The 25,015-nt window shown below is 43.1% G+C and overlaps 2 protein-coding genes across 5 annotated transcripts in view; one reads left to right on the top strand and one right to left on the bottom strand.

Moving 5' to 3' along the window:
* Positions 1-7,889, bottom strand: part of jmjd1cb (jumonji domain containing 1Cb) — a 151,948-nt gene extending 144,059 nt beyond the window's left edge. For all 3 annotated transcript variants that reach the window (XM_072667762.1, XM_072667764.1, XM_072667765.1), the window contains exon 1: positions 7,540-7,889. In XM_072667762.1, the coding sequence (XP_072523863.1) occupies positions 7,540-7,695 (156 nt within the window). In that variant the 5' untranslated portion in view covers positions 7,696-7,889. The remainder of the gene's footprint in view (positions 1-7,539) is intronic.
* A 2,043-nt stretch (positions 7,890-9,932) lies between these two features.
* Positions 9,933-25,015, top strand: part of reep3b (receptor accessory protein 3b) — a 28,676-nt gene continuing 13,593 nt past the window's right edge. Inside the window, exons 1-2 of one of the 2 annotated variants that reach the window (XM_072667563.1) lie at positions 9,933-10,289; positions 22,082-22,154. In XM_072667563.1, coding sequence (XP_072523664.1) covers positions 10,258-10,289; positions 22,082-22,154 — 105 coding nt within the window. In that variant the 5' untranslated portion in view covers positions 9,933-10,257. The remainder of the gene's footprint in view (positions 10,290-22,081; positions 22,155-25,015) is intronic. The other variant, XM_072667564.1, reaches the window with a different exon arrangement.

Here is a 25,015-nt window from a genome sequence, read left to right as displayed (position 1 = left end):
AAGCTGAATTTGCAGAAGCACCAAATCAGGGCAGGAAAGTGCTTCACAGAGTTAACAACTGATGAAATGGTGGGTCGTCACTGAAGAAAAAAAAGAAAAAAAAGAAGAAACAGCCAAAAACTGCATTCTTCTAAAAAGTCACTTGTTTGAGGAGTGCTGGGCAATAAATTATCCACACCGATCAACCATAACATTAGCATCAATCACTGGTGAAGTGAAAAACAGTGATTATTTTCATTTATGGTGGCCTCTGTCAAGGGGTGGGATATTTTAGGCAGCAAGTAAACGGTCAGTACTTGAAAGTAAGGTGTTAAAAGCAGGACAAATGGGCACGCGTGAGGATCTGGGCCACCTTGACAAGACGCTTTCAGAGGTCTTGGAGTCCATGTCTCAAATTGGTACCAGTCAATAGCATTTGACTGGCTATCTGCATAATTGTGACGGGACACTTACAAAAAGCTTCTCACACACACTCACACACACTCACACACACTCACACACACTCACACACACTCACACACACACACTCACACACACTCACACACACTCACACACACTCACTAAAATGATTACTTTCTGGAAATGGAGCGTTCGCTTGGCGATAACTCATCGCTGCTTTCAGTGTGAACTGCTATAAGACGCAACCAGAGAGCTTGTCAAGTGATCGTTGATGCCTCACAACCCCCTGACAAACATCTACAAGTTTTAATATCTGGGCTCGTCTGTGATTCTTAATCAGTTCTTGTGCAAGAACTGGCTCCACCTACAGCTGGGAAGAGTGATTCTCACTTTGAGCCATGTGCTGTACACATGCATTCCTGGACAAGCTGAGAGATACAGAACCATCCCTCAACAGGAAAGAAGCAGACAGTAAAGTAATATTACCAGATTTTGCTACAAATATAACTTGGGTTACGCAGGGTTACACAGTTCTCATGTGCATCGTCACATACATAATGCAGCTGCTGGTGTGCCTAACCCAGAGTAGCAATGATAAGGGTGCTATTTTCTCTTTCCCAACTCAGTGGAGCATCACAATGATTTTGAATGAGTCACTTTAACTGCTATATAGCGTTACTTCAAAATAAGTAATAGGCCATCCATTAAAATATGCCTGGATTGGCCCCAAAAATATTAAACATTAGTTCAGGTGCTTACCGATGAATAATTTGATATAACTTAAAATTACAGCTCATGTTGTGATATAATTGGGAAAATCCAGCTATACTGAATCATGTCGACAGTGCCTTTCACAAGTTTGAACAAAAGTTCACCCATCAGAAGAGCATTCAGTGCAACAGCCTCCAATCTAGCAACACTCTTGCGCAGGACAATACAGAGTAGAATCTCAGTACAAGCATCAAAGGCTTCCTGAGAGGCCCTGTGACAGGTCCAGCGCTTGATGAATAGGCCAGAATTCCGCATTGTTCTGGACAATCCACTGCCCGCAATAATTGCACTCAAATTTCCCTTGAGATTTTCACTCGCTCCAAAGTGCAGCAGCCACATCACGTGCCTTACATGCTGAAGGAACAGTGTGTGTGTGTGTGTGTGTGTGTGTGTGTGTGTGTGTGTGTGTGTGTGTGTGTCTGTGTGTGTGTGCCTTCGCTCCAGTGTCTGAAAGGCTGTTTCAGCTCCCAGTCGTGTACATGCCTCCCATTGGGCCTCTCTTTCAAGGTGTGTGTGTCGCACTGCCACAGCGCAGCCTCTCGCTCTCTCGCTGACGTTTCTCTCTTCGCTCCGGGCGCAGCGCAACTAAATAAATGGAGACGCTCAACAGCCTTCCTCAGATCCTGCCAAACAGTCACAGAGCCATGACAACATGACAAAAAAAAAAAAAAAAAAAAAAAAAGACAAAACAAGCCCTCACACTCGTTCACTTTCCAGATGTGCTTCTCTCTCTCCCTCTTCCCAGCTCTCTGGCTCACGTGTACACGGCTCACCCACGTCTGCCGCCAAACCTAGCTGGGACGAGGTTACCGAGGCCTCCGTTTGCCTTTTCCCATCACTGTCCACGCAGCCTAATTGGGCAATCCAAGCACGGCTATTAAAACAGGAAGCCAAGATATTGCTCTAATCCTGGAAATGAGATGGTATTGCTCATAGCCATCCTCGTGCCTCCGCCCTTGGCCCGGCTACCTTGAGGAGGTAACAAGAGCGAACTTGTTTGGGAGCACATTTAATTAAGGGCACATTCCCGCAGGCCCGACGAATACCGACACTGCCACCTTGGAGAGAAAATAAGGGGCTGGGAGCGCGGGAGTCGTTTTGAACGGCCGCCAAAAACGTTCCGAGCGCGGCCCTCGGGGTAACAGTCCATTTATTTGATTTGTGAAAGTATGCGCTGAAAAACGAATATACAGTGCAGTCTAAACCAAAGCCATCTGGTTTCACTTATGGCCGCGCCGAACAAAAGCACAGCCGGATCAGTACAAAGAGAGATAGGGGGCTGGAGGTCTGCGCTGGCTCACATGTCCAGTTCACCTCCAGAGAGGAATGACTAACAGTGTTTGTGTTTCATGGCTGATGGTTTGCTGTCTTAGGCGGCGCAGGAAAGGCTTTGCCATAGATAGAGTATCTGTGTGAACCAACGTTAGTCTGGCAGGAGCTGCCGAAGAAGGGAGGGAGCCACACTAAACGCTGATAGCCATGACGCTCCGCTTGGTCTACAATCGGAGGCTATGTAAAGCGAGTCACTCAGAAAGTTGATTGGGAAACGTGCGGCGTGGGTTCTGTTGCTACGCGTGACAGATGTTACTGCTATCTGGTTGCATCATTCCGCAGCTATTCAGAGTTACACCATTAATGTGTCAGTTCACACGGAGAGGTCAACAAGTGAAGCTCTGATAAACGCAGTTAAGCTTTAATGTTTTACGAGCTGAGTGTTTGCATTAGGCTGCTCGCTGGAAGCCTAAACGACTGACATTAGGCAGAAATTATTTTGGTCGTTAAAACAGACCACTCTTCATCCTCGGCTCAAGCCTGCTCGCAACCTGGCCACGCGACGTCACAACAAACCATGTCCTTTACTCTCCGCATGAGAAAACTACCACCCCACCATGCCTCAAGCAGCGGCAGAGCGCCCCATCCAATCAGGGATTTTCACGTTTTAAGCCAATGTAACAGACGCAGGCTGCTGTAGCTGAAGCAATACCAAGCCAGATGGTCCTCGCAGCGCCGAGAACAAGCTCGGCCCCTTTGTAGCGGCGTTCAGAGGGTTAAAGCCAGAGAGGCTGTCGGACTAGGCGGCTCTGTCATTCACACGGCTGAGCTGCTGTTGCCATGGGATGCAGTCCAGCCATTGCTAAAAGAGCTGCCCCTACTGAACGAACTCTCTGCTGTCACTCAGCCACTCTCCAATTTCTGCAAAAAGAACAGTTTAGGTGGAACATGCGTTTGTTCATCAAGACGACAAGCCTTTTCTCAAAACTACCTGGATGAGACTTTCCTGTCAAAACAACAAAGAAAAACATCCAGTTTTCCCAGATGTGGGAATTTTAAGCCAATGTTTTTCTTATTCGCAGGTCTGCCAATGACGGTACATAAAACAGGGTACAGAGCAGCAAAACGAAGATTTAATTATCAGTCAGATTCATCCATTCAAGGCCATCAGTCCATCACAGGGTTGTACTTAATTTGCTGTACGTATTATGTCGACCGATTCTCTGGAATTGCAACATTAATAAAATCTCAACTATAAATCATTCAATACAAAGAAATACTACTATTGTTTACCATTGTTTAGATCCGAACTATGCAGCAATTAAGGTGCATTCTCTTGGTCTATGTTTTCAAAGACCACAGTAGCAGGGAATTACTTAAACCAGGCCTAATTACCAAAAAACAATACAAAAAAAAAAAACTAGACACCGCAATCAGATTTTCAAAATGCTAAAATCACCACTGGGTTCTATACCAAAGCATGTCATAAAACTGTCCCCTCCATACCCTCTGCATAGTGTCTTTCAGGCTGTCATGCAGTAATTTTCTTAAGCACAACTGGAAACGCAGCCTGCCAATGCAGCGAAGAGCTGGAAATAATAATGTGCCTAGAACAAACATCAGCTTGCTATTGTTCTATGGCCTGCCTACAGTATTCCTCCCTCCAGGTCTGTGTTCCTGGCGCAAAGCCAGCTGAACGAGCAGTGTTTCCAGGAGAGGCCCGGCTGCAGGAAGCGGGTCACTCTAGGTTAGCGAGGCCACATTCTGGGAAAAGCGCCTGTCAGGGGCGGCCGACTGTTGACACATGCAGCAGACAGGGACCTGGGGCTGACAGCAGAGCTGCAAAAACAGGACCTTCATCAGGGGCCAATTACACAGGTCAATACCGGGGCCGAGCACATGGAAGAAGCTCGAACGAAAGGTGAAAGACACCGTGGCTTCGTTTGCAAGAAATGTTGCTCGACCGGCATCGCTTCAACAAGCAGGCCGAGCCTTTCACTGTCTACACGGTTCAGACATATCCTGGTCCGTGAGAAACGCGAGCTTCTGACTGAATTTTTATCAGAGGAACACTCTTCATTCTCCCTCTGCCTCTCAGTGGCACATGGATGTATGTTTCATTACTGTCGTATAAATAATTTGCTTTAAAGAAATAATAATAAAAATGATCAGCTTTTTAGCTACAGTATGATCATTTCATGACAAATGGCCTAACAGAAATGAACCACATTGGTGTTGAATAAAATCTTCTTATATAAACATTTGCATTTGGATTTTTTCTTCTATAAAATTACAATATGGTCTTTGATGATACACTCATGCAGCCACAAAGCTATTTCAAAACTAAGCATTACTGATTCTGAAATGGCTTCATATCGGTACACAATTCCTTTAAAACAGCTTGCAGCTCATTATTTTCTATAATATGGGTTAAATGATAATTATTGGACAGATATTTAGATCTGACTGATATTTGATGATATACGTATTAAACATCAGAAGAGCAAAATGTTGTTGCAGCTGACGAATGCCATCCTCTTAATACTGATCCGAGTAGACTTATAGTCTCCACATTTTATAGATGTTTTAGTATCAGAACTGTAGATATGAATATAGAAGAAAGGAAGGGGAAAAAAAAAAAGACTTTGGCATCGGACCACAATTCTCACATCCTTAAAATCTATGTTCACTGTTCCACTCTCCCAGCCGGTATAGTGCCAATCCACTCCTGCAAGGAAACACTTTAATTCAATTTGCATGTAGGTCAAGGCTTTTGTGCGCCGCTTAACGTTTGTCCATTCAGGCATGTCAACAGTAAATCTCTCACGCTGATAACTCCCATATCTCGTCTTCTCTCTTTTATGACAGCCAAGAATTACGTGAGGTCAAATCGGCATGATGTAACTCAGACCTAATGAAGATAGGAAATGTGCTAAAGTCTGGTTTTAAGAGATCAGTATATTTACAGGAGAATCAAACAAAGAGCTCCACTCACGAGCCTCCGAGCGCAAAGATAGCAAAAATCGAAGCTCGCCATCAAAGGAATAGATTGTGTACACTACGAGAATGAACAGCTCTTATTCAACAAAAAAAAAAAAAGAAGGGGGGAGGTTGTTGGAGGGGTCTCTGAACATAGCAGTCTTTATGTTGTGGTGCAGTGGGGGGAGGGCTAGGAATGACCACCATGGTCTCATGTTACAGGCTGTTTTCCTAAGCCACAAATCACATGCCCACTTCCAGCACTTAACAGCCAGTTGCTGCCTCTAAAAACCAAGGCCTGTCCCAAAGAGCAGTATTTCTGTAGGTTTTAGAGCAGAGGCATTAGGGCAAAGCTTTTAATGCTACGGTTTGAAATGGCATAAAGGATCTTGCCGCTGCAAGATACCTGCAGTGCCATCGCATGTGCAGACGTTTCAGTGGGCGTCACTGAACAGATGCAAGACAATGAAACATCAAGCACATGCTAGGTCCACACAGGCATTATTTTCCATGAGTGCCTGAAGAATTGCAGCTAATTTTACGCTGTTATGAGGCTGCTAGCAATAAGCATTTAGTATTACGCATCTCTTACGTTCAGCCAGCAAAACGCATCACAGCGATCCATGCAAGCAATTCTGTTCAGCAACACTTTTTTAGTGCACAACTGTGTACTAAAATTGATATGATTTGATTTTCCCGATGAGCCCCTGTGTAAGCAGGGCTACCGGTTCAATTCTGAGCCGAGAAAGCCAGCGTTCAGCTTCAACAGGTCGACCATTCACTGTGGAAAATTCGGCCCCTGACCAGTTTGTGCTGATTAGCACTAATGCAGTTGGTGACCTCAGGCTACATCCCTGAAAACAAACCAGCGCCGTACTGTACACATCACACCGACTGTATGAGCACAATGGCCCGAGCCGCTCCATTCAGCTCCGGCTTCTGTCACTTTGCAAGGTGGCACTTTCCTGCCTGTCTGTCTGTCTGTCTGTCTGTCTGTCTGCCTGCCTGCATTTCTACTGTATCTGTGAACAAATCGGAAAGGTCAAGAATATCCCTCTCTCTTCATTCTCACAGACATGTCTTCTCCGCAATCAGTGACGGTAGATTTCAGATATAGATTGATTTTTGATGATCCCTGATTGGCAGTCGGCCAGACTGATATTTTAGGCACCCCCAAATTCTGAAATAAGGGTTGTGAGACGTGCCACCGCTTTCTAGAGGAGACAGGAAGGGGAGGAAAAAAATAATGAGGAGAACAAAAGCTGGCACCCTTCTTCTACACTTCTACATCTGGAAAACAAGACACCTCCACTACAAAGGCATTTCAGCTTTAGGAAAGCTAGTTTTAAGATTAACCACAGACCTAAAATTAGAACTGCCATGTTGACTGAAACGGGTGGCAAACGAGTCACAGCCTAGAGAGGAGCAAATCCGTCTTTGCACAAAAACGTGCTCAGATTTGAAAAATCCCAATAAACAAGTCGTGCAGAGGCGTGAGAGGAGACTGCCTTTACTCGTGATGAGAAACAGTGCAGGTCTGTCCAAATTCCACAGCCAACAAAAAAAAGGGGTATTTTGGCAGTCTGTTTACAAAGCTGCAAATTGTAAACACATTTCGTGCACTGCTGAAATCCTGGAGAAACGGTGGAGCTAGCAGAAAATAACCGCCAGCTAACGCAGCTAACGCAGCCTACGGAGCGCTGGAAACAAATGCAGGCGCCTCCAGTGAGAGAGCAGACCCGGACTGACCAGCAACATGGCTCTGTACTGTTCCCCTCAGACCAGAGCTGACCAAACGCTCACCTTCAACGTTTTGTCGAGAAATAACCGTGTTGTGTTCAAATGTTGACAGAACCAGCAAGCAGTTTCCACTGAAAGAAGAATAAATAGTAGCCACAGCGAGAACTCTCTCTCTCTCTCTCTCTCTCTCTCTCTCCAGTTAGCTCGCTAGCCGTTGCCTGTAGTGACAACAGCTTGTAAGCCCCGCTCGTGTCTCCAGGCGAGCTAACGTTAACGTTACTCTGCTTTCGACGATTAAAACACGCACAAAAAAAAACACACTAAATATATGTCGAGGTGTCACGTTAAGAGCTCACGCCGTTTACACTGGTTTCTTACCGTCAGCTCCGGGTTGCCGTTGTCTCGGTGGCTGACTGCGCGGATTACCCCGGCTCTCCAAGCCCAGTGCCCGATGTCGCCGAGCTCCAGCGGCTCCTCGCCGCTCACGCACAGGAACCGCTTCCCCACCAGCTCCGGCCGCGCTTCCCCCGCCATGGCCTTTCACGGGAGAGTGAAAAACCCCTCGGAAAACTTCAACGTCGATGCCCTACCGTTCGGGCATGAAAACGGTGGATGGAACAAAAGGAAAGAAAGAGAAAAAGAAAAAAAAACAGAGGATATTTTGCCTTTTTTTCTTTTTTTTTTTTTTTTCGCCGTATCGACCGCAACCCGGGGAGGGATTTAAATGTGTTTCAGCCTCCACCCGCACACACTCGCTCTTTTCGCTCTATGAAACTGAATACTGGGACGCATCACTGCCACGGGAACGCGCGGTATCCCTCCGCCTACCTCCGTGTGGAAAAGCCACAGTGAGGACTCCTCACGCGTCCTCTTCCGCCAGACGCATTCATTCTCAATGAGAGCCGGAGAGCCTACCTAGCCGTGAAAAAGTAGTGCTTACATGTTGTATTTTGACCACCGGGTAAAATATCAATCATTTTTGTCATAGACATTTATCATACACATCTCGTTTAAAATAAGTAGACTATTTCCAAAGAATTGTCAATAAAATATAATCTGCCTATGTGAAGGTTTTCACCCAGTACATTGCAGCAGCAAGCCGTGTAAGGCATCAATATCACAGGCATTGAAATGCACTGAAAGAATGCCACTTTGTTCCGATCTGTAGTGCATGCATGCAGTTTATTTCTATTTCTCCATACAGTTTGAGCTACATGGCACAGAGCAAGAATTTGAAGACTGATTGCTTTTCGTGTGCGCTTGCATTTCGTCTCGTTTGCAGGTTTATTGCTGCCCCTCAGGCTGCACTCAAGGGCCGTGCGGCGATGAGAACGAAGAGGGGGTGCTGTTGTATGTAAAGCATGTCCACTGGAAGCAATCAGCCTTGTGTCACCTTCAGGTCAGAGGAGTAGATGGAGAAAGATAGCTTGCTGCTGATAGAATCACAAATCATAGCTCCTGAGACGGTTGTTAAGCCCTGCCTGTCTGGTCATGAAGAAACTCTCGTGTGAGCAGAATAGAAAAGCAGCAGTCCTCGGCGAAGAGTATATATATATATATATATATATATATATATATATATATATATATATATATATATATATATATCCATCCAGCAGAGAGAAAACCTAAACGACTGATACGCAACGTTGATCTCAAACTGAAATGGTTAATGGAGGCATGTTTGTTGTAACGCAGTACAGTCTCAGTAACACCTTAGTTTAATTAGAGACCTTCGTACTTCCATACGTGAAGTTGTAATTATCACTTTACCAAGAGCAATACTGAAATTCTCACTCTGTGTAATTAACACATTAAAAGATCATCAGAGCGTTGATGACACTAGCATCAACAGGTCATTTGCAACATGGACCAGTGTTGCATATTCGCAAAGGTCTGTGGCTGTGCTGCTCGAAGGCCTGCAGATATTCAGTGCTGAACTGCGGAGCGTTGGAATAGAGATGCTAAGGCAAGGGAGGAAATTCCCTCCGTGGCGGACATGCTCATGAATAACAACAAGATTAGCAGGAGAGGCCACAATTCACAGATGTCATCTGTTGCCAAGCGTGTTCTACTGCCCTTGATGTGTGCCCGGTAAGCATGTATTTCAATCAGTTAGAAAGCTTCTCCTCATCCCCCTTGGGGTGAAAGAAGGATTACTTTCAGCACTTTCATGGAATCAATGTGAAAAAACTGCATGTTTCGCGAGGTAAACATGCTGACGTTGCACACAGACGAGGCTTTTGCAGTGTTTGCAATGTTATCCACGTCATCTATTTTTAAATAAAAATAGGTGAAAATACAGTCACACGAAGAGCTTAATATATATATTTATAATTATGTGTTTATTTAAATATTATAGCAGTTTCATTTAAATCTCGTTTTATATTGCATTGATAAATTGTAAATATAGGCCAGTTTTTTTAGATATAAGTTTGCCGTTCATGCTAAACGCCATTTGCAAGTAAATATGAATAAAAGTCATTAGAAAAGCCCAGACTAAGAGTCTGAAATCAGATATTGGACGATTCGTTTGTTTACACACTACTCGGTTTTATGACCAGTCGCAGTTTGAACAGTGTTGTTGAACGCGTTGCCATGTCGCCGTTCGCCAGCCCAAATACCACTGCTTGAGAGACGTGCGTTTCGACCAATCGTCGTTCGCTATCCATGTAAACAAAACGTATTGTCCAATCACAAAACGAGAAAAGGCGGGTCTAGTAAATCAAATTATCTCTGACGTCAATGCGCGCACCTTGCTAGCCGTACGGCCCCAAGGCAGCGTCGGTTAGGTGGAGGGCTCGGAGGAGCTGGATGAGCCAAAACAAAACTAGTTACAGAAAGCTGTCGATACCTAGCTTACGTTACAGACCTCTTAGATTAAACATGTCCGGTTTAAAACACTGTTTTAGACTTTATTAAAGGCCGTTAGAGCTTGAGACGGAACTTTAGCCGAGGTTGTAGCTAAACAATTAGCTAGCAGTGCTGGGTTAGCGAGCTAGCCGTTAGCTTAGCCGGCTAACACTACCCCGGTTCGGCCTCTCCAACTTCTCTGGGCCCTTCTTCTAGTCTCATGCTCTGCCAACCCGACGGAAGATGGTGTCGTGGATTATATCGAGGACCGTTGTGTAAGTTCGACAGTCTTTTATGTGTAAATTCGTTTGGGTGCATGGATATTTTTTAATCATGCCGTCCCTAATTTAGTTGTAACGCTAGTGCTACCTGCCTCTCGTTAGCTGGCGTTAAATAACGTTGTCCACGGTGTCCTATTTGTAATCTCGTTTTGCACTTCTAATTTTAGGAATGGTGATGTTCACTGCAGTAGATATACAAGGTTGTTGGTGTTAGTGCTAGCTAGCTAACTCCACCGGATCTAAATCTAAAATTCACTTGGTTCGGCTTTAGACAAGATGGCTAGCTCGTCTTTGTATACGTTGTGCGTATGTCGCTCGCTAGCTTGTTGGCTTCGCTGTACACCGCCCGTACCTCCTGCCTAATAACGGACCTCCAGTCATACGAGTTGTCGCTAAATAAGCCTGTTAAGTTGTTGTGGGCAATGTGGATAACCTAACTGTGTGGATTCAGTGTCTGTAACTGAATTAAATAGCTGTAAGGTTTTTGATCTTAACCCTGAGCGACCTGCACTGCCACTGAAGCTCCTTTGTTAATGGTGTGCTTTGTCGTTTGTGCTCAGTCACGTAGAAAACAAAGCTAAGCTAAGCGGTTCTGGACAACCGATGCATGATTTGGAGGCGAGAATGAGTCAAAATGAGTGATTCCCCCTGTCTGTTACGGACACTCAGGTTTTAACATACACGTTACTTATCCTGACTGTCCTTTCTCAAAAACTGCGTCCCATCTTTTACTTCAAGAATTAGATTTCTTAAGTAGCGCGAGTGTCTGAACAGGGTGTGTTGTTATACCCCCACCTTTAAACTACCTCCTTTCTTGTATAGTATTTTACCTGTTTCCACTACCAACACACCCCCAGGCAGGTGAGGAGGAGGAAAGATGGAGAGGGGGGGGGGGTGCCTTTTGGTGTCCACTATTTTCAAATTTCTGAAAGTATATGGATCAAAAGCGGACAGAGTTGGTCATTTATGTTCCAGTCTTTGTTATTTAAAACCTGACAAGGCATGATTTGCAATATTTTAAGTATAACTTCCCATCATTTGAGTTTTTTTTTTCTTTTAAGAAATGACCAAGAAGGCTCCTGGGCTGTGTTTACGCTCTGTGAAATGCTGCAGAACAGTTGTAGGCTTTAGTTGGATCACGTAAAGTAATAATGACTGCATATCATAGTCCTGGGATATACCATTCTGCTTCTGAGTTATTAACAATGTCCCCTACGGTTTACTAAGTACCTGGTTCAACCCATTAGTGAATTACCAGATTTAAAGAGTGTGTTTCAGCAGGTAACCCACCAAACTATGCTGAGAGCTGACTGCACAGGCCTTGCTATTATAGTAAAGCAATCTACAGCAAACAAATCGAAAACGAGCATTATCAAATATTTCATTTATGGTTGTCTGACTTTTACAGAGCACATTTTGTTGTTGTTTTTTTCACACATTTAAAAACAATATATTATTAACATATACTTTGCTGTGCTCCATGATCTGTTTACATCAGATCAATATGAATGACCCGTTCTTATTGATGTGATGAACACAAAGTAGGCTAGTCTTGTTCTAGGCGTGTGCCGTTCAAGCCAAACTGCATTACAAGAAGGAACGAACCTGGCTGCATTGTTTCAGAATTGAATCACTGTGGTCCACCCTCTCAGGAGTTGCCTTAAGATGTCCTGAAACGCACTTCCTTCGACTTCCTAAATCTGACAGCACTGCTAGGGGCTCTCATTTGCGTTACATAAGACACGGTTTCTGTGTGTCCCCCACCCCCACCGCCCTCTTTTTCAAGCTTCCCACACGTCTAATGTTTAGACCAACTTGTTTCATGCAATTATTATTTTAATCTGTGAGTTTCTCTGTGTCCTTGAGGCTTTTTATTTCAGAGTACTACAGAGACTATTGTTAAATAATATTGTTAAAAGATAAAATGGGTCCTAAATTTGTGAATTATTTAGTTTCATTCAGCTTTTTTATTCTCAGTTCAGCTTAAAAATAAATTTAAAAACTATGGTTGTGCCACCCCATGTTAAACTCTACATGAGTATCTGTATATAACTATAACTATACTTTGTTTCTCGTTCAGCTGTAGTAGACAAACGGCATGTTATGAAAGTCTGCATTGGAACAAAAAAATGGATGTGGGCTTATCACATTTACACACCTTATTAGTGTTGTGACGGTTTTGCTGATGTGCCTCTTATGAATAACAAAAAGGCTGCGTCCCAAATGGTGTATACAAAGGAGTTGATCACCATTAGAAGCAGGGATTTACCAATACCAGATTTTCAAGTATCTGCCGATACCGAGTACCAATACCAACTTTAACTTAAATACTCGATTGATGCTATAAATCCTAATGTTTATAGTGTTCCACTTTTTATAGGTTCTACTTATAATGTAATAGTTCCATTTAATTTTCTTAATGCTTTAACTATTTATGACTGGCTTCTACTAGTTTATTAAACGTTAGGTTTCATAAAGTATGCTAACAAAAATGTTCTATGTAAAAAAAATAAATAGTGGGGCATCGGTGAGCTTCATGGTATTAGTGCTCTCTATTACAGATACAGATACTGTGTGCACTAAATATAAGTGCATTTGATAGTGGTGTACATATATTACTGGAGTGTGCGGATTGGGACGCAGTAAAACAAACACACTCAGCACAGCAGAGAGTTAGAGATGAGTGTTATCAAAAGGAGTGCTGCTACATATTTAGCAATTTAGTTCATTGGATTTGTTGATTTCAGTGGGATTCAGTGAGCTATTTTGCATCATCAGCGTCCTGAGGAAATGCGTTCTTTGTGCTAAACTCTGCATCCATTTAGACTTTGATGAACTACACTTTCGCGTCCACAAACAGTACAACGCCTGCTGAATTGCTCATGTTAGCCATGCCTAAGCACACCAGTCCCCCCCCCCTCACTGACTCTTTTGTTAAGTAAACTAATAAAAGGAAGCGACTGCAGGAGACTGTATTATCAAATTTCTGTGATTTTACTATTTATTGTAGGCGACTATTGTGTAGGAGCATGTTAATAACATAGTTAGCTCTTAAGCTGAGAGAAGCTGACACACACCACCCCCCTTTCCTAACCACAGCAGTTATATGTACAAATTTATACTAAAATGGGGGGGGGGGGGTACTGTACAGTACGTACAGATGTACCTGGCATGCTAAAGCCTAAATCAAACCACTGCCCCAAAGCTGACTGTTATACATAGATTATGCTAAATCGTATTGTGCGTAGTGCTGTTAAAGCTCTGTGCCCTTGCCCGTACTGTTATCAGACATACTTGGAATAGTAAAAACGCAGGTAATTATGGTTGGCAAGTTGGCTAACGTTACTGTGCTAACAGTGCCAGAATGTAGGAACGTTTTGTGGTCGCCAAGGCTGTGGCTGAAATAGCTTCCAGTTAAAGTTTTAGGGCACTATTGACTTTTCTCTGAGCGTCTGAACGGTAAAGTGGAATTCGAACAGGGTTTTGAGGTAGGGCTGCACAGTTTATTGTGTCGGTGTCATTATGGGAATGTGCACATACCAGAGGCAGATTCTATTTGCCCAATATCATGTATTTTACTCCGATCTTGGATACACAGCGGGCAGTATTGATGACATGTTATATCACTCAATTCTGGTGAAAATTCCTATATTTATTTTTTTCATATTGCAAAATATATTGAAGAAACAATATGTATTGCAGTGGGAGTTTTCCCCAATATGGTGCAGCCCTATTTTAAGGGCATTATAATATCCCATAGTGCACTCTCAATTTGTAGTAAACATAGTATTTCACTACATTAGCTAAATATATATCAAAGTGTACTGCGAGTGTCTTGCTACTAAGCAACAGGTAGCAGAAAGAACTGGAGCCAATGGGGTTTGCTCATGTAGCTAAGCAAGTGATAGTTCCAGGCAACTGCACACCATGAATTTCATATTTTCCCATGTGGTTTGTTAATAAGAGGATTTTGTTTCTAAGCAACATAACGGTCAAAGATTATTCAAAGTACAGCACAGTGCTTTTACTGATTCAGAACTCAGTTCAGGTGTGCGTACAGAGCTTTAATCACGGCTCAGTCACTCAGGTGCTGACATATGATGACGAGGAGGAAGTGTCTGATTTCTTGTGTTTCTACCACTACTTAGTTAACTAAATAGTCTCTCCCTATATAGCGCAACACTAATGAGGAAGTAGGGATCATTTCCGGTCACGACCCAGGTTTCCGGTCCAGCCCCAGTTACTCCAGTTTTGTTAGGCAGTACGGACTGTAAATGTCTAGTGGGACAGTCTTTCTAAATAGGCAGTCTTTCTAAATGAACGACATGCCTATCGGTGGATTATGGGAACGGCAGGAAAGCTGTCCGTACAGAATTTACAGCATGAGTGAAATTAGAGATGCAAATATGTCAAACACAAGAGAACAGAGTTTGTGTTGCGATGTTCGCTGTGGTCTGTGTTTCTCTGGATACTCACTATATTTAGAACAGGAGTATATTTTCAACCTTGGATAGAATAATGTTCACGTGAGGTTCTTGAAATGTTCTTGATGTCCTGGCAAAAAAAGCATAGTTTAGATGTCAACTAGGCTTTTCTGTTTTATGTTCAAGGAATATGTTAGACCGATAATGCTGAGCGCTCTTTGTTACTCGTGTGCCTTTTTAGGGAAAAAGTGGGACCCGCTTTGTGAGCTGAACCAGATGTTGAAATGGAGGCCCTTTGGATCTCTAGCTTTGCTTCATTATGAGCCTCCAGCATCTGGCTCGGAGTGGTGGCCTGGCCACGCCATCGGCCGAGTGGGTGTACCGTGTCAGTGTTTCTTTGCAGGAAACTCAAAGTTGACCTAAAACAGAATGTCAAGGCCTGTCTGAAGGTTTTATTTTTTCAGCTGCTCGCTGTGAGATCGAGGCCCTGTTTTGCTGAAATTGCTTCAAGAACTCTCTCGGCAGGATCCATATCCTCCAGGGCTTCAGCTCTAGGAAGGAGGGCTTTTCTCTGTGGAAATGTCGAGACGATGATGTGCAGCACATTTATTTAAACTGCGCAGCGGCCATGTGAGTTCTGTTGTTGTGGGACCGACAGGACACAGGCAGGCATTTCAACAAGGTTTCCACATCCACGACTATGGGTTGGCCTGGGTCTTAATTTAAACAGTGAAAACACTCCAACATTTTATCTCACCAGCCAAGTTAATAGTGACACCAAGAGCACGGATCGTTGTGTGCTTGGGCTTTTTTTTCTTTCTTTTCCCTTCTCGTTTTTCATCTGATCTACTTTTGACTTTGGATTGTGGAAGGGAACTGCTGTTTATATAAGCAGCAGTTGCCTGGGTACTAATGTCATTCAGTAACTAACTCATTGTACTGCTTATACTCCCAAGTCCAGATGGTAGGCTGATGTGCAATCAGCCCAATGCACCGGTGTGTGCACGGCTGTCCTTTATAGGGTAATAACACCTCTGTGTGACTAGGATGGTGGTAACTGTACTGCTATCATGGGAGAGGAGTCCATTTAGAGCCCCTAAGTGTATAATTGCCCCACCCCATATAAACATTGGGAGGTGACGTGTCACTGTTGTATCCCCATATTTATCCTCAAGTGTCTTATTGACTTGAACACCACCAAACTCCAGCTGTCAGCAGTGCAAAACACACAGTTAATAACTTTTACATGTATTATTTAATACCTTAAGAAAGGCAGCTAAAATGCTTTAATGCTTTTTAAATAAAATATTAATCTGCTCATTAGTAAGGAAATTTGACATTCCCCTGGTTGGAATAGCTTTTGTAACTTGTAGGCCAGTCTTGCATGTTTCTAGGGATTCATGATCACACATCTGAACCGAGTCCTAGAGGAATTTTACACTTAGAGCTGTACACATGTGATCGGGCTGTTAGTTTCAGCTTGATTGAGACTTCAGAGAATTAGCACGGTATGGATATGTGCAAATTAGTTGTATGGAAAAGATGCATTAGCGTGTGTGTGTGTGTGTGTGTGTGTGTGTGAGAAAATGAATGAATGTGATGTTGAGCAAAATTTCACAAGAGTTTCACCTGGACACAGAAATTCTGGAACTACGCCGCACAGTCATACTTTAATGTGTCAGAATTAAGTGTTTTTCTCTTCACATCATGTGAAAACTATGTCTTTGTCGGAAATCTTGCTTTGAGTCAGGGACTTTGGTAGGGAGTGACTGATCTGTGGCTCATTTGCAGCTCTCTCGTGTGAATGCCCATGCAGGAAAAGTCTTTTTGGCACGGTACATCTACTCCGATCACCTTTTCCATTTAAGGAAAGAGGGGCTTTTAGCGAAAATCATTTCAGGATGGGTCATCATTTGAGAAGACACATTTGTTCCTATTGCCTTCTCATCACCAGGCAGCGTTTTCCATGCAAAAGCTGGGAATGAGTCGGCAAAAATGCTGCGGAGAGTAATAATGGGAACAGATGTGATGGCATCAGTGCTTAGGTTGGAATTTCTGTTCTCTGTGGTGTTTAGAGGGCATGGTGGGGGGTCACCTGTTGTTTTCTGCTCTGCTTTTGTAACTACTGTTACAATTAATGTATTGAGTGTATCATTTGAAGCTTACATCACAGTTCATAGTGTGTGCTGTTTCACACTACATCTGTTTTATATATATATATTTTTTTATTTACCTGCTTTAATCACACGTATGGCTTCTGTATAGATTTCTTTTTCCATTGGAATGAATATGGTGCAAACGTTTGTCTGCCCTTATTACGTCGTAATGATAGAAATAGTAGCAAACTAGTAAACACTCAAGTATTCATACCAGCCACAGGAATTACTCCTTGAGATATCATAGCAACCACCTGACAACACTGTAACACCCGTCTAGCAACTATCTGGGACACCATAGGAACCACTTGGCAACGCCATAACAACCACTTGGGATACTATAGCAATCATTAAACACTCCATAGCAACCACCTGGAATACTATAGCAGCCAGATGCTGTAGCATAGAGAGCACATAGAGGATGTGCTTTAACCTGAGCCTGTTGTTATTTCAGAAATGGAAGAGCCGGGATTATGGAAAGGCTGCGCTTGTAGGCTAAAAATCTTTGTTCTAATACCCTGTTTTTTCAGCACAACAGGTCATACGGTAGAGTCTCATGGAACCCTGCTTATCATCCCAAAAAATACACATTGCTATTTCAGAAAACTGTCTTTAGGTTTAATGCATCCTGTGTTTGTTAAAAGATAAAAAGCTCCAGCTCACCCTATGCAGGCAGACTTTGGGGCTTGGCAATATTATGTAAGTTATTATATATCCGTGGCTGCGGTGTGTGGTCAGAGCGTGATTTTTGCATTTACGGCGGTGGTGTACACTTCCCAACTGTAGAGGGGCGCCCAGTAGCAAAAATACCAGTTCCTTCATAAGGCTGCTTTAATGTTAATAACTCAATTGGCAGTTGCAGTAGATACAAACTGTTGGTGATTGGCAATATTATCACCAGTTTACTCAAGTCTAATGGGCATTGGGTACGGGGTATGGGTGCTTAGCACTGGAAGTCACATCAAAATTAGGGCTCATGGATTGGCAGCAGTACCATGCTTTGCTGTGCAAAAAAAGTGGTGGTATTAGTGTAGTATGCTGTTATTGTCTATATGGAAAAACAAACCCTAGTCTGTGGGTGCAGACAGCTGTTACCCAACTACGTTATTCTAACAGACATCTCTCTCAGAACATACGACTCTACATAATTCAAAGTTTTAGGATAGAATGAAATTGAGTGTGAACCTCTGTAAATGACAGATTGGGCTCCCCCATGCACTCTTCTTTATCTCGTGGTGCAGTTCTTATTAAATGGCAGGATAGCACTGGCCACGTGTAGCTGATGAACCGCATAAGAGCTTGTTAGGATCTCCCTTTGTTCTAGTGCCATGCATGTGGGTGGAGTAAATTTTCTCATTCAGCGCTGATTAAGACGATGGCCAAATGAATGAAAAATACCAGTTATTAACCACACAGACCCCCATTAAAGGAAGTAGCAGTTACATGGACCTTGAAATTATAGCGTTGCAGGTTTGTTGAGGGGGGGCGGGGGCTGGTATTGTGAAAAGGCTGGAACCGAAGACTATTGTTAGAGCCCTGCAGCTCTGTTGTTTCTATGGCAACAGCAAAATAAACTGCTGCCAAGGTGGATCCCTGGATGTGGGCCACAAAGCAGAAGACTGGGAGAAAGTTTCCTCTTATATAAGCATGCACTCGACACATTTGGTGAAATGCTTTCCAAGCGAGGTTACGAGCAGTTTGGAAAAAATCTGCATTTCGTAATGGTTTTGGGAAGAAATCTGTGTTCTCATGGCTCCCCCAGCCCTTTCTTGTTATTTCTTCTTGAGCTTTTGAGTCTTTGCCTTCAACAGAGAGAAACAAACCATATATGACTCGAAATGAAAATGACAGAGAGACACAATTGTTGCTCTTGTTATAAATCAATAACTTTTGATTTCCACAGAGTGGAAACATAAAAGCAGCATGTTCAGCTATAAACGTGGAAATGTACAGAAACGAGACGTCCTGATCTTGATTTTTGGTTCCCCAAAATGACTGTAGAGCTGGCCAATATGAGAATTTTATTGCATCATGGTGAATTCTGTTATTGTGGTATACAGTATGCAGTATGAGTGTATCGTGGATATTGTCATTGATTAAAGAGCACTGATTATCTGCCTGTTTTTGCTTGTAATTGGTCTTATTTAATGAACACACTGTATGCTGTTGGTATCACTGACAAAACAGCCCATTTCCATCTTATGTCACCTCTAAATTATCTTTCCAACTCCAGTGTCTAATTCCAGCAGTTAGTTTGCCCTGTGCTAATACTGGCATGTTTTAATTTCCCCCAGAAAGTGTAAGGAGGTGGGGTGAAGTGATGGACAACCTTGGCTGCATCACGCCATTTCTGTTCATTACATGGAGTAGCTAAGTTGTAGTCGAACTCACATGTTGGAGCATTCCACTTACTGGACAAACTGGGTATCCAGGGGGAAAGCCACTCTGCTTCTGCGCAGTAAGCTCAATGAGATGGGGACAAGAATGTAACTGCGGCACTGTTTTAGGGTGAAATTTCACCTTCATGCTGCAAGAAAAGCGCACAGCAATTTCTTTGTTTTGTTTCGAATTGTTTTGAATACACAAATTGGCAGTCACTAGGTGTCAGCAGTTTATTAAACATGCAAAAAACGACTGGAATAATTTAAATAAAAAAATATATCACCGGCTTCATGATCTGATCTTATCTGCGCAGTTGGCAAATATTTTAGATATACTTTTTTTTTGTCTGTAGCAAAGTCTGCAGCACTACTGACTGTGGGGGTTGGGCACGTTGCTTATTCTGCAGCATATCATTAGTATAGACATTGTTTTGGCTATTTCAAACAGGTAGACAGGAGCTTTAAACCAGTGGCTTATAAAGGACATTAATAAGCTGTTAGGCTGATGTTCACATGACATTATTGATACCAGTAATGAATATTGACGCAACATTAAAAACTAAAGATCTGACATGGCTGACATGACAAAATCCGGGTCATTAAAAATGCCTGTATCAAATAAACACAGTCTTGGTTTTCTATGGCTCCAGGTCACTGTTTTTAGACCATGCTGAGTTACTAGGTCAGACAGCCTGGGCCTATATCTGGAACCATGGCACAAATGGTCTCTCTGTTTAGCTGTGCTGAGTCAAGCACACTGTCTCTGACTGCAGAGTTTAGCAGTACGACGCATTAGGCTGCCACATCCGAGCAGTCCTACCCTGGCTGGCCAAAAAATTCAAACGAAGACAACCCCTGCGAGTAGCCAGACTCCTGTTTTGAAAGTCCAACTCTGTGAGAGTCCTCTAAATCTGTTTTAGCTGTGTTGCACTTAGGGCACTGCCGAAGTTTCGGAGGGCAGCGTCATTAGTCTGGAAATGTCTAGGCTTGATCCCTTGCCTGTGATGTTTCTGAAGTCTTCCCCCAGCAGGCTCGAAGCGAACACAAGCCATGACTTTCCCTTGTGTTCGAGGCTTTCTTCATCTGTCAGCGCTGCATTGATTAGCGCTCCCATTGCAGAACACGAGCACACTGAGCAAAAGCCGCCTTTTCTCTTTCATCGTGATCCGTAATTTAGCTCCACCTTGGTCCGAGGCATTGTTTCAAGCATTCGCCCCCGTGTTTACGCCCCTCGTCCCATTTAACTCCAATATTTATGCCTGCCCTGAAGTATAAAAGGGGGTCGTTCTAACACAGCTGTGCTCCCTCCATGCTTGGCACCCTTTGAGTGCAGAGGAGTAACTGCACACTGCGCACTAATTGCTAAATGCTGCTGGGAAGCTTAAAGGGGGAGGGTGGAGCAAGGGAGGCTGCTTTCACTGGCGGGTTTCACTGTGCATTGTTCCGCAGGCTCACCCGCAAATTTAGCCGAGTGGAACATAATAAATGAGACTCAGCTGAGAGCTGCTGCCTCCAGATGAAAGCCTGGCACCGGGCCCATCTGCCGGCAGCCGGGCTGATCTCAGGTCAGCTGCACCCGGCCTTCCCCTCCCTGTTCCACCCTGCCAGAAACACATGGCCTGGACTGCATTAGCTGGACGTTATGTACCCTATGTGCGATATGCTGCATGTGAGACCTTTTGTCTTAGATAGGAGCTTATGTTCAGTCTTTCTTTGTCCGTGTATTTATCTTCGTTGTAATGCAGAAAGCCTTGTACCTCCATTTTTCACTTTTTGACATGTGAATCTGGCAGTTGTTCGTCACATTGTCTCCGTATGTGATGTGTGGACCAATTGAAATGCTCTAAAATTGACTTCCTTTTTGCACAGACTTCCGTTTGAAAGTTAGGAATGGATTTACCTTCTGCAAACATAACATTTTGGAGATAAGATAAAGCGTGACAGCAATAAACATATATGGACAAAATTATAGGGACGCCTGCTCACCACCCCAATTCATCCCTGACCCATCGCAAAAGTGTTGGATGAAGCGCCTTCATTCCAGAGAACACAGTTCCACTGCTCCACAGCTCAATGCTGAGGGGGTATTATACCCCTCTAGCCCACGTCTGGTGTTGGGCATGGTGCCAATAGGTTCATGTTTATCTGCTTCAGAGCTGTTCTGTTGGTAGTACTTCTCTACAGGGACTAGACAACCTCCGTATCAACAATTGGTGCAACTTAAAGTAGCTGAATGCTTTCAGTAAATGGGTGTCCACAAATATTTGGACAAATATGGTTTGCAATACTATCAGTTTTAAAAAAACACAGCAATGAGTTTTAATGGTGGCAGACAGTGGCTCGTTCTGTGCGGTCTTTAAACCCAGACCGCTAGATAGCAGTGTGGCACTCCCACTGTTCAGATTCCATAAAATGTAGATTTTATATGTTTTATTTTACCTTTTTACTTTTTTTTCATGCTTCTTGCCTTACTTAGCATTGCAATACATTGTAGTATATTGAATTGTAACCCCTGAATCATGATGCATATTGTATTGCCAGGTACTTAACAATACACACATACATATGGGGGGTCCTAATGGCTTGCTTTCGGCAGAGGAGCAAAGGAAAAGGAAATCGTTGTTTATCTTGAGTGCAATCAGTGGGAGGAAATTCAATGGGTGGCTCTCAACAGCTCAGGACACACAGAAAGACAGGCTGGAAGAATCATTCTTTGTAACCGCAAGCAATACTCGTATTCCTGTCAAACAGTTAATAATTTGAAGAAACTAATAGATGTTTCTCTTCTTTCTCTCTCTATCTCTATTTTTTTTTTTTCATCACAGGCTGGTCTTTGGAACCCTCTACCCAGCGTACTATTCCTACAAAGCAGTGAAAACTAAAAACGTCAAAGAATATGTAAGTAAAAGACCCCGTGAGTTCACTCACTCATCCCTCCAGCCCTGCATTCTGAATGGAACGTGGGCTTGCGCGAGTGTTTATGTAAGAAGGGGTACTGCCGCACATACTTGTTGATGAGCTATCTGGGCTGACAGTGTTTTTGTACAAGTCCAGGCATGTGAGAGGGCGTGCGAGAGCCGCAGCCTGTGTGACTGGATCAGATTGACATTGGCTCTTTGCATTGACTTGCACTGGAGTCTTTGCCTTGCGAGGGCCTGCTCTGTGTTCTTACCATGAGTGAACCAAACAGGTGCTGCAGGAATGCTAAATCGGGCCCTGCCAAGCACAGCAGCGTTTTTAGAAAACAATGGCTTGACTCAAGGCTCTCCCAGCATAGAAACAACAAGGCAAAACCTGCTGATAGTCAGATCATTTGTGTTGCAGTGTTTTGTACACATTTAAATGAACGGCTTGGAATGAAAGTCCTGTGTTTTACCTTTGTCTTCTTTTCTTGATTGTTTTTGAAATGTGTATCATGCCAACAGATTAGGCCATTGGTACAATTTACAAGTTTAGATGTGGAGCTGTTTATCTGGGCAGTAAGTGTTGTTTGTTCAACAGAATGACAGTTAACCATTAGCTTAACCATTTTCAAACCTCTCCCAGAGAAAGGCCAGTATTTACAGTTGCTTGGTTTATAGGCGTTGAATGTTATGGAGTGTTTTTACACGCAAAAGCCACTTACTGCTGAGAAGTTTAGTTTTTGTGGTGTTTTCCCTAGTACTGTACATTAGTACTGTACTCGAGATAAACACTAGCCCTGTACTGGTGTTACTAACACAATAATAATACATTAACACAATAAATTAAAGGTGCATTAGCATGGAAAACTGTCTTTACCGTGACATGGTTAAATAATGAGATTTCAGTACATAGAATTGACAAACCATCAACCTCAAACACGGTTGTACCCTCATTCAAATGCAGATCCATCACAACCAAACCCCCCACCCCCCAAACTGTTTCATAACAGTCTTGATCCATAAATATCCATGCCTCCAAAATTTACATACACCAACAATCTTGCACTTGTCCAATTCCTGAGAATACAGTGCTTTTGTTACAAATGAATAAACTGGTGAGCAGCGTATGGCTGCCAGACTTTTTTCTAAACACAAGAAAATATGCGACCTTGGCCATGTGACTACGGCTTTGCCTGATGCCACTAGCTAGAGAATGGGCATTTAAAAGCAGTGCACAAGTAAGCGAAAACACAGAAAGCAAGCAGGTAACAGTGCTAAGTCAAAAGCTGACCCTAGTTTAGCAGCATTCCAGAGGAGCAGTTCAGCTAACCAGCTAATCCCACAGATAGCAGCGCCTTCAGGTAAGACTGACATTGGCAAGAAAAATTGTTCCTGTTGCATGTCTAAAACCAAAGTCATGACTATTCTAGACGCCTGGCTAGGGAGCTGTCGCTGTGCCTGGGCAGAGCACATTCAATCCTTCGTAAGCTCACCATAAAGGGAACATTAGGGTGTTTTATTCTAAGGTCAAGTCATAGGCTTGTAAATGGCCATGTTTTTAAGGTTTTCAGTCGTCGGTAGTTTTGGGCTATGAATGCTATGAAACTAAATGCTGTATGGTCTTCTGATGGACTCCGGAGCTAAATAGACATACAAAATACATGGACAATTTGATGCCTTAACAGAACCATCACAGAATAAACACCGCTTTGTCAGTTTTGATAGAACCAGTTAAAACTAGAATATAATAAAGAAATAAATAAAGTGCAGTGGATTAACCTTCTTTATGTGCTGTGTTAATGTGCTTAAGTACTTGTTTTAAGTAAAAAACGTTTCCCAGATTTTTTTTTTTATCAAAGACTGTTATGAATGAATAAAGGAGGGATGTACAGCGTTAATAAATAAACATTATGTAAGTTAAATAGAGGTGTGTGTGTGTGGGGGGGGGTGATTCTTAAATGCATCTTAATTCAGACATGGACGTTTTGGGATTGATTCACAAATGTCTAAAATCGTGATGTTGACAGAATACAAAAGGAGAGCAGTGTCTGTAGCGTACCCATATAAGACGCAGTATATATGAGCGAGAAAGCCAGAACCCTCTGCACTAACAGCTAGCGTATGGAAGTACTTTGGCTCTAGTTGGCATCAACTACAATCTGGCTTTTTTTCGCTGCTGTCAACCCAACTTGGAAAGGGTAAAGCGAATTACAAACTCTATCACTACTTTTACTGCCATGGATTTGCGTCTGTATTCACTCATTGAGAATCAGGGCTTTCGCGCGGTGTTGTGCACTTTGGAGCTGCAATGCCACCGTAATTTTATCTGCATTTTATCATTGATGAGTGGCAGCTAGCCTCCCCTCTGCTCCAGAACAAGAACAGTGAAGTCACACTGGTGCAGATCTGGCTGAGCTGTTTGAGTGTAGCAGAGGGACGGCAGATCACTGAAAGATTCAGTTGTAGTTACTGATAACGCGCTAACATGGCGGCGGCTGCTGCTGCTGCAGCTCCTGAACTGGGTAAATTCCTACATGTGAAATGCTATGCCCATTTGCTAAACCTGGCCTCTCAGCAAGCGCCCACTGTACTGAGACGTTTGTCCACCACAGCCCCACTGCAAAAACCTTCCAGTAGACTTTCCACAGTGCTTCCTATTTGTTAGTTTTTTTTTAAATAAAAGATATTGGGAATTCATTCTGGATCATTTCTAAAAGTTGGCACACAATAAGAATAAGGAAATTCTGTTTAATGTGTAATAATCACCTTGCAGCCCTCTGAATCGTAATCTAATCAAATCATGAGGTGCTTAGAGATTCCCATCCCTTAATAAATTAGTTAATTTAATAATTAACG

The sequence above is a fragment of the Salminus brasiliensis genome, chromosome 22, assembly GCF_030463535.1.
Source record: "Salminus brasiliensis chromosome 22, fSalBra1.hap2, whole genome shotgun sequence".
In the NCBI taxonomy this organism is placed as follows: Eukaryota; Metazoa; Chordata; class Actinopteri; order Characiformes; family Bryconidae; genus Salminus; species Salminus brasiliensis.
Note: the sequence above shows the minus strand (reverse complement) of the source record. Positions and strands in the feature narration are given on the sequence as shown.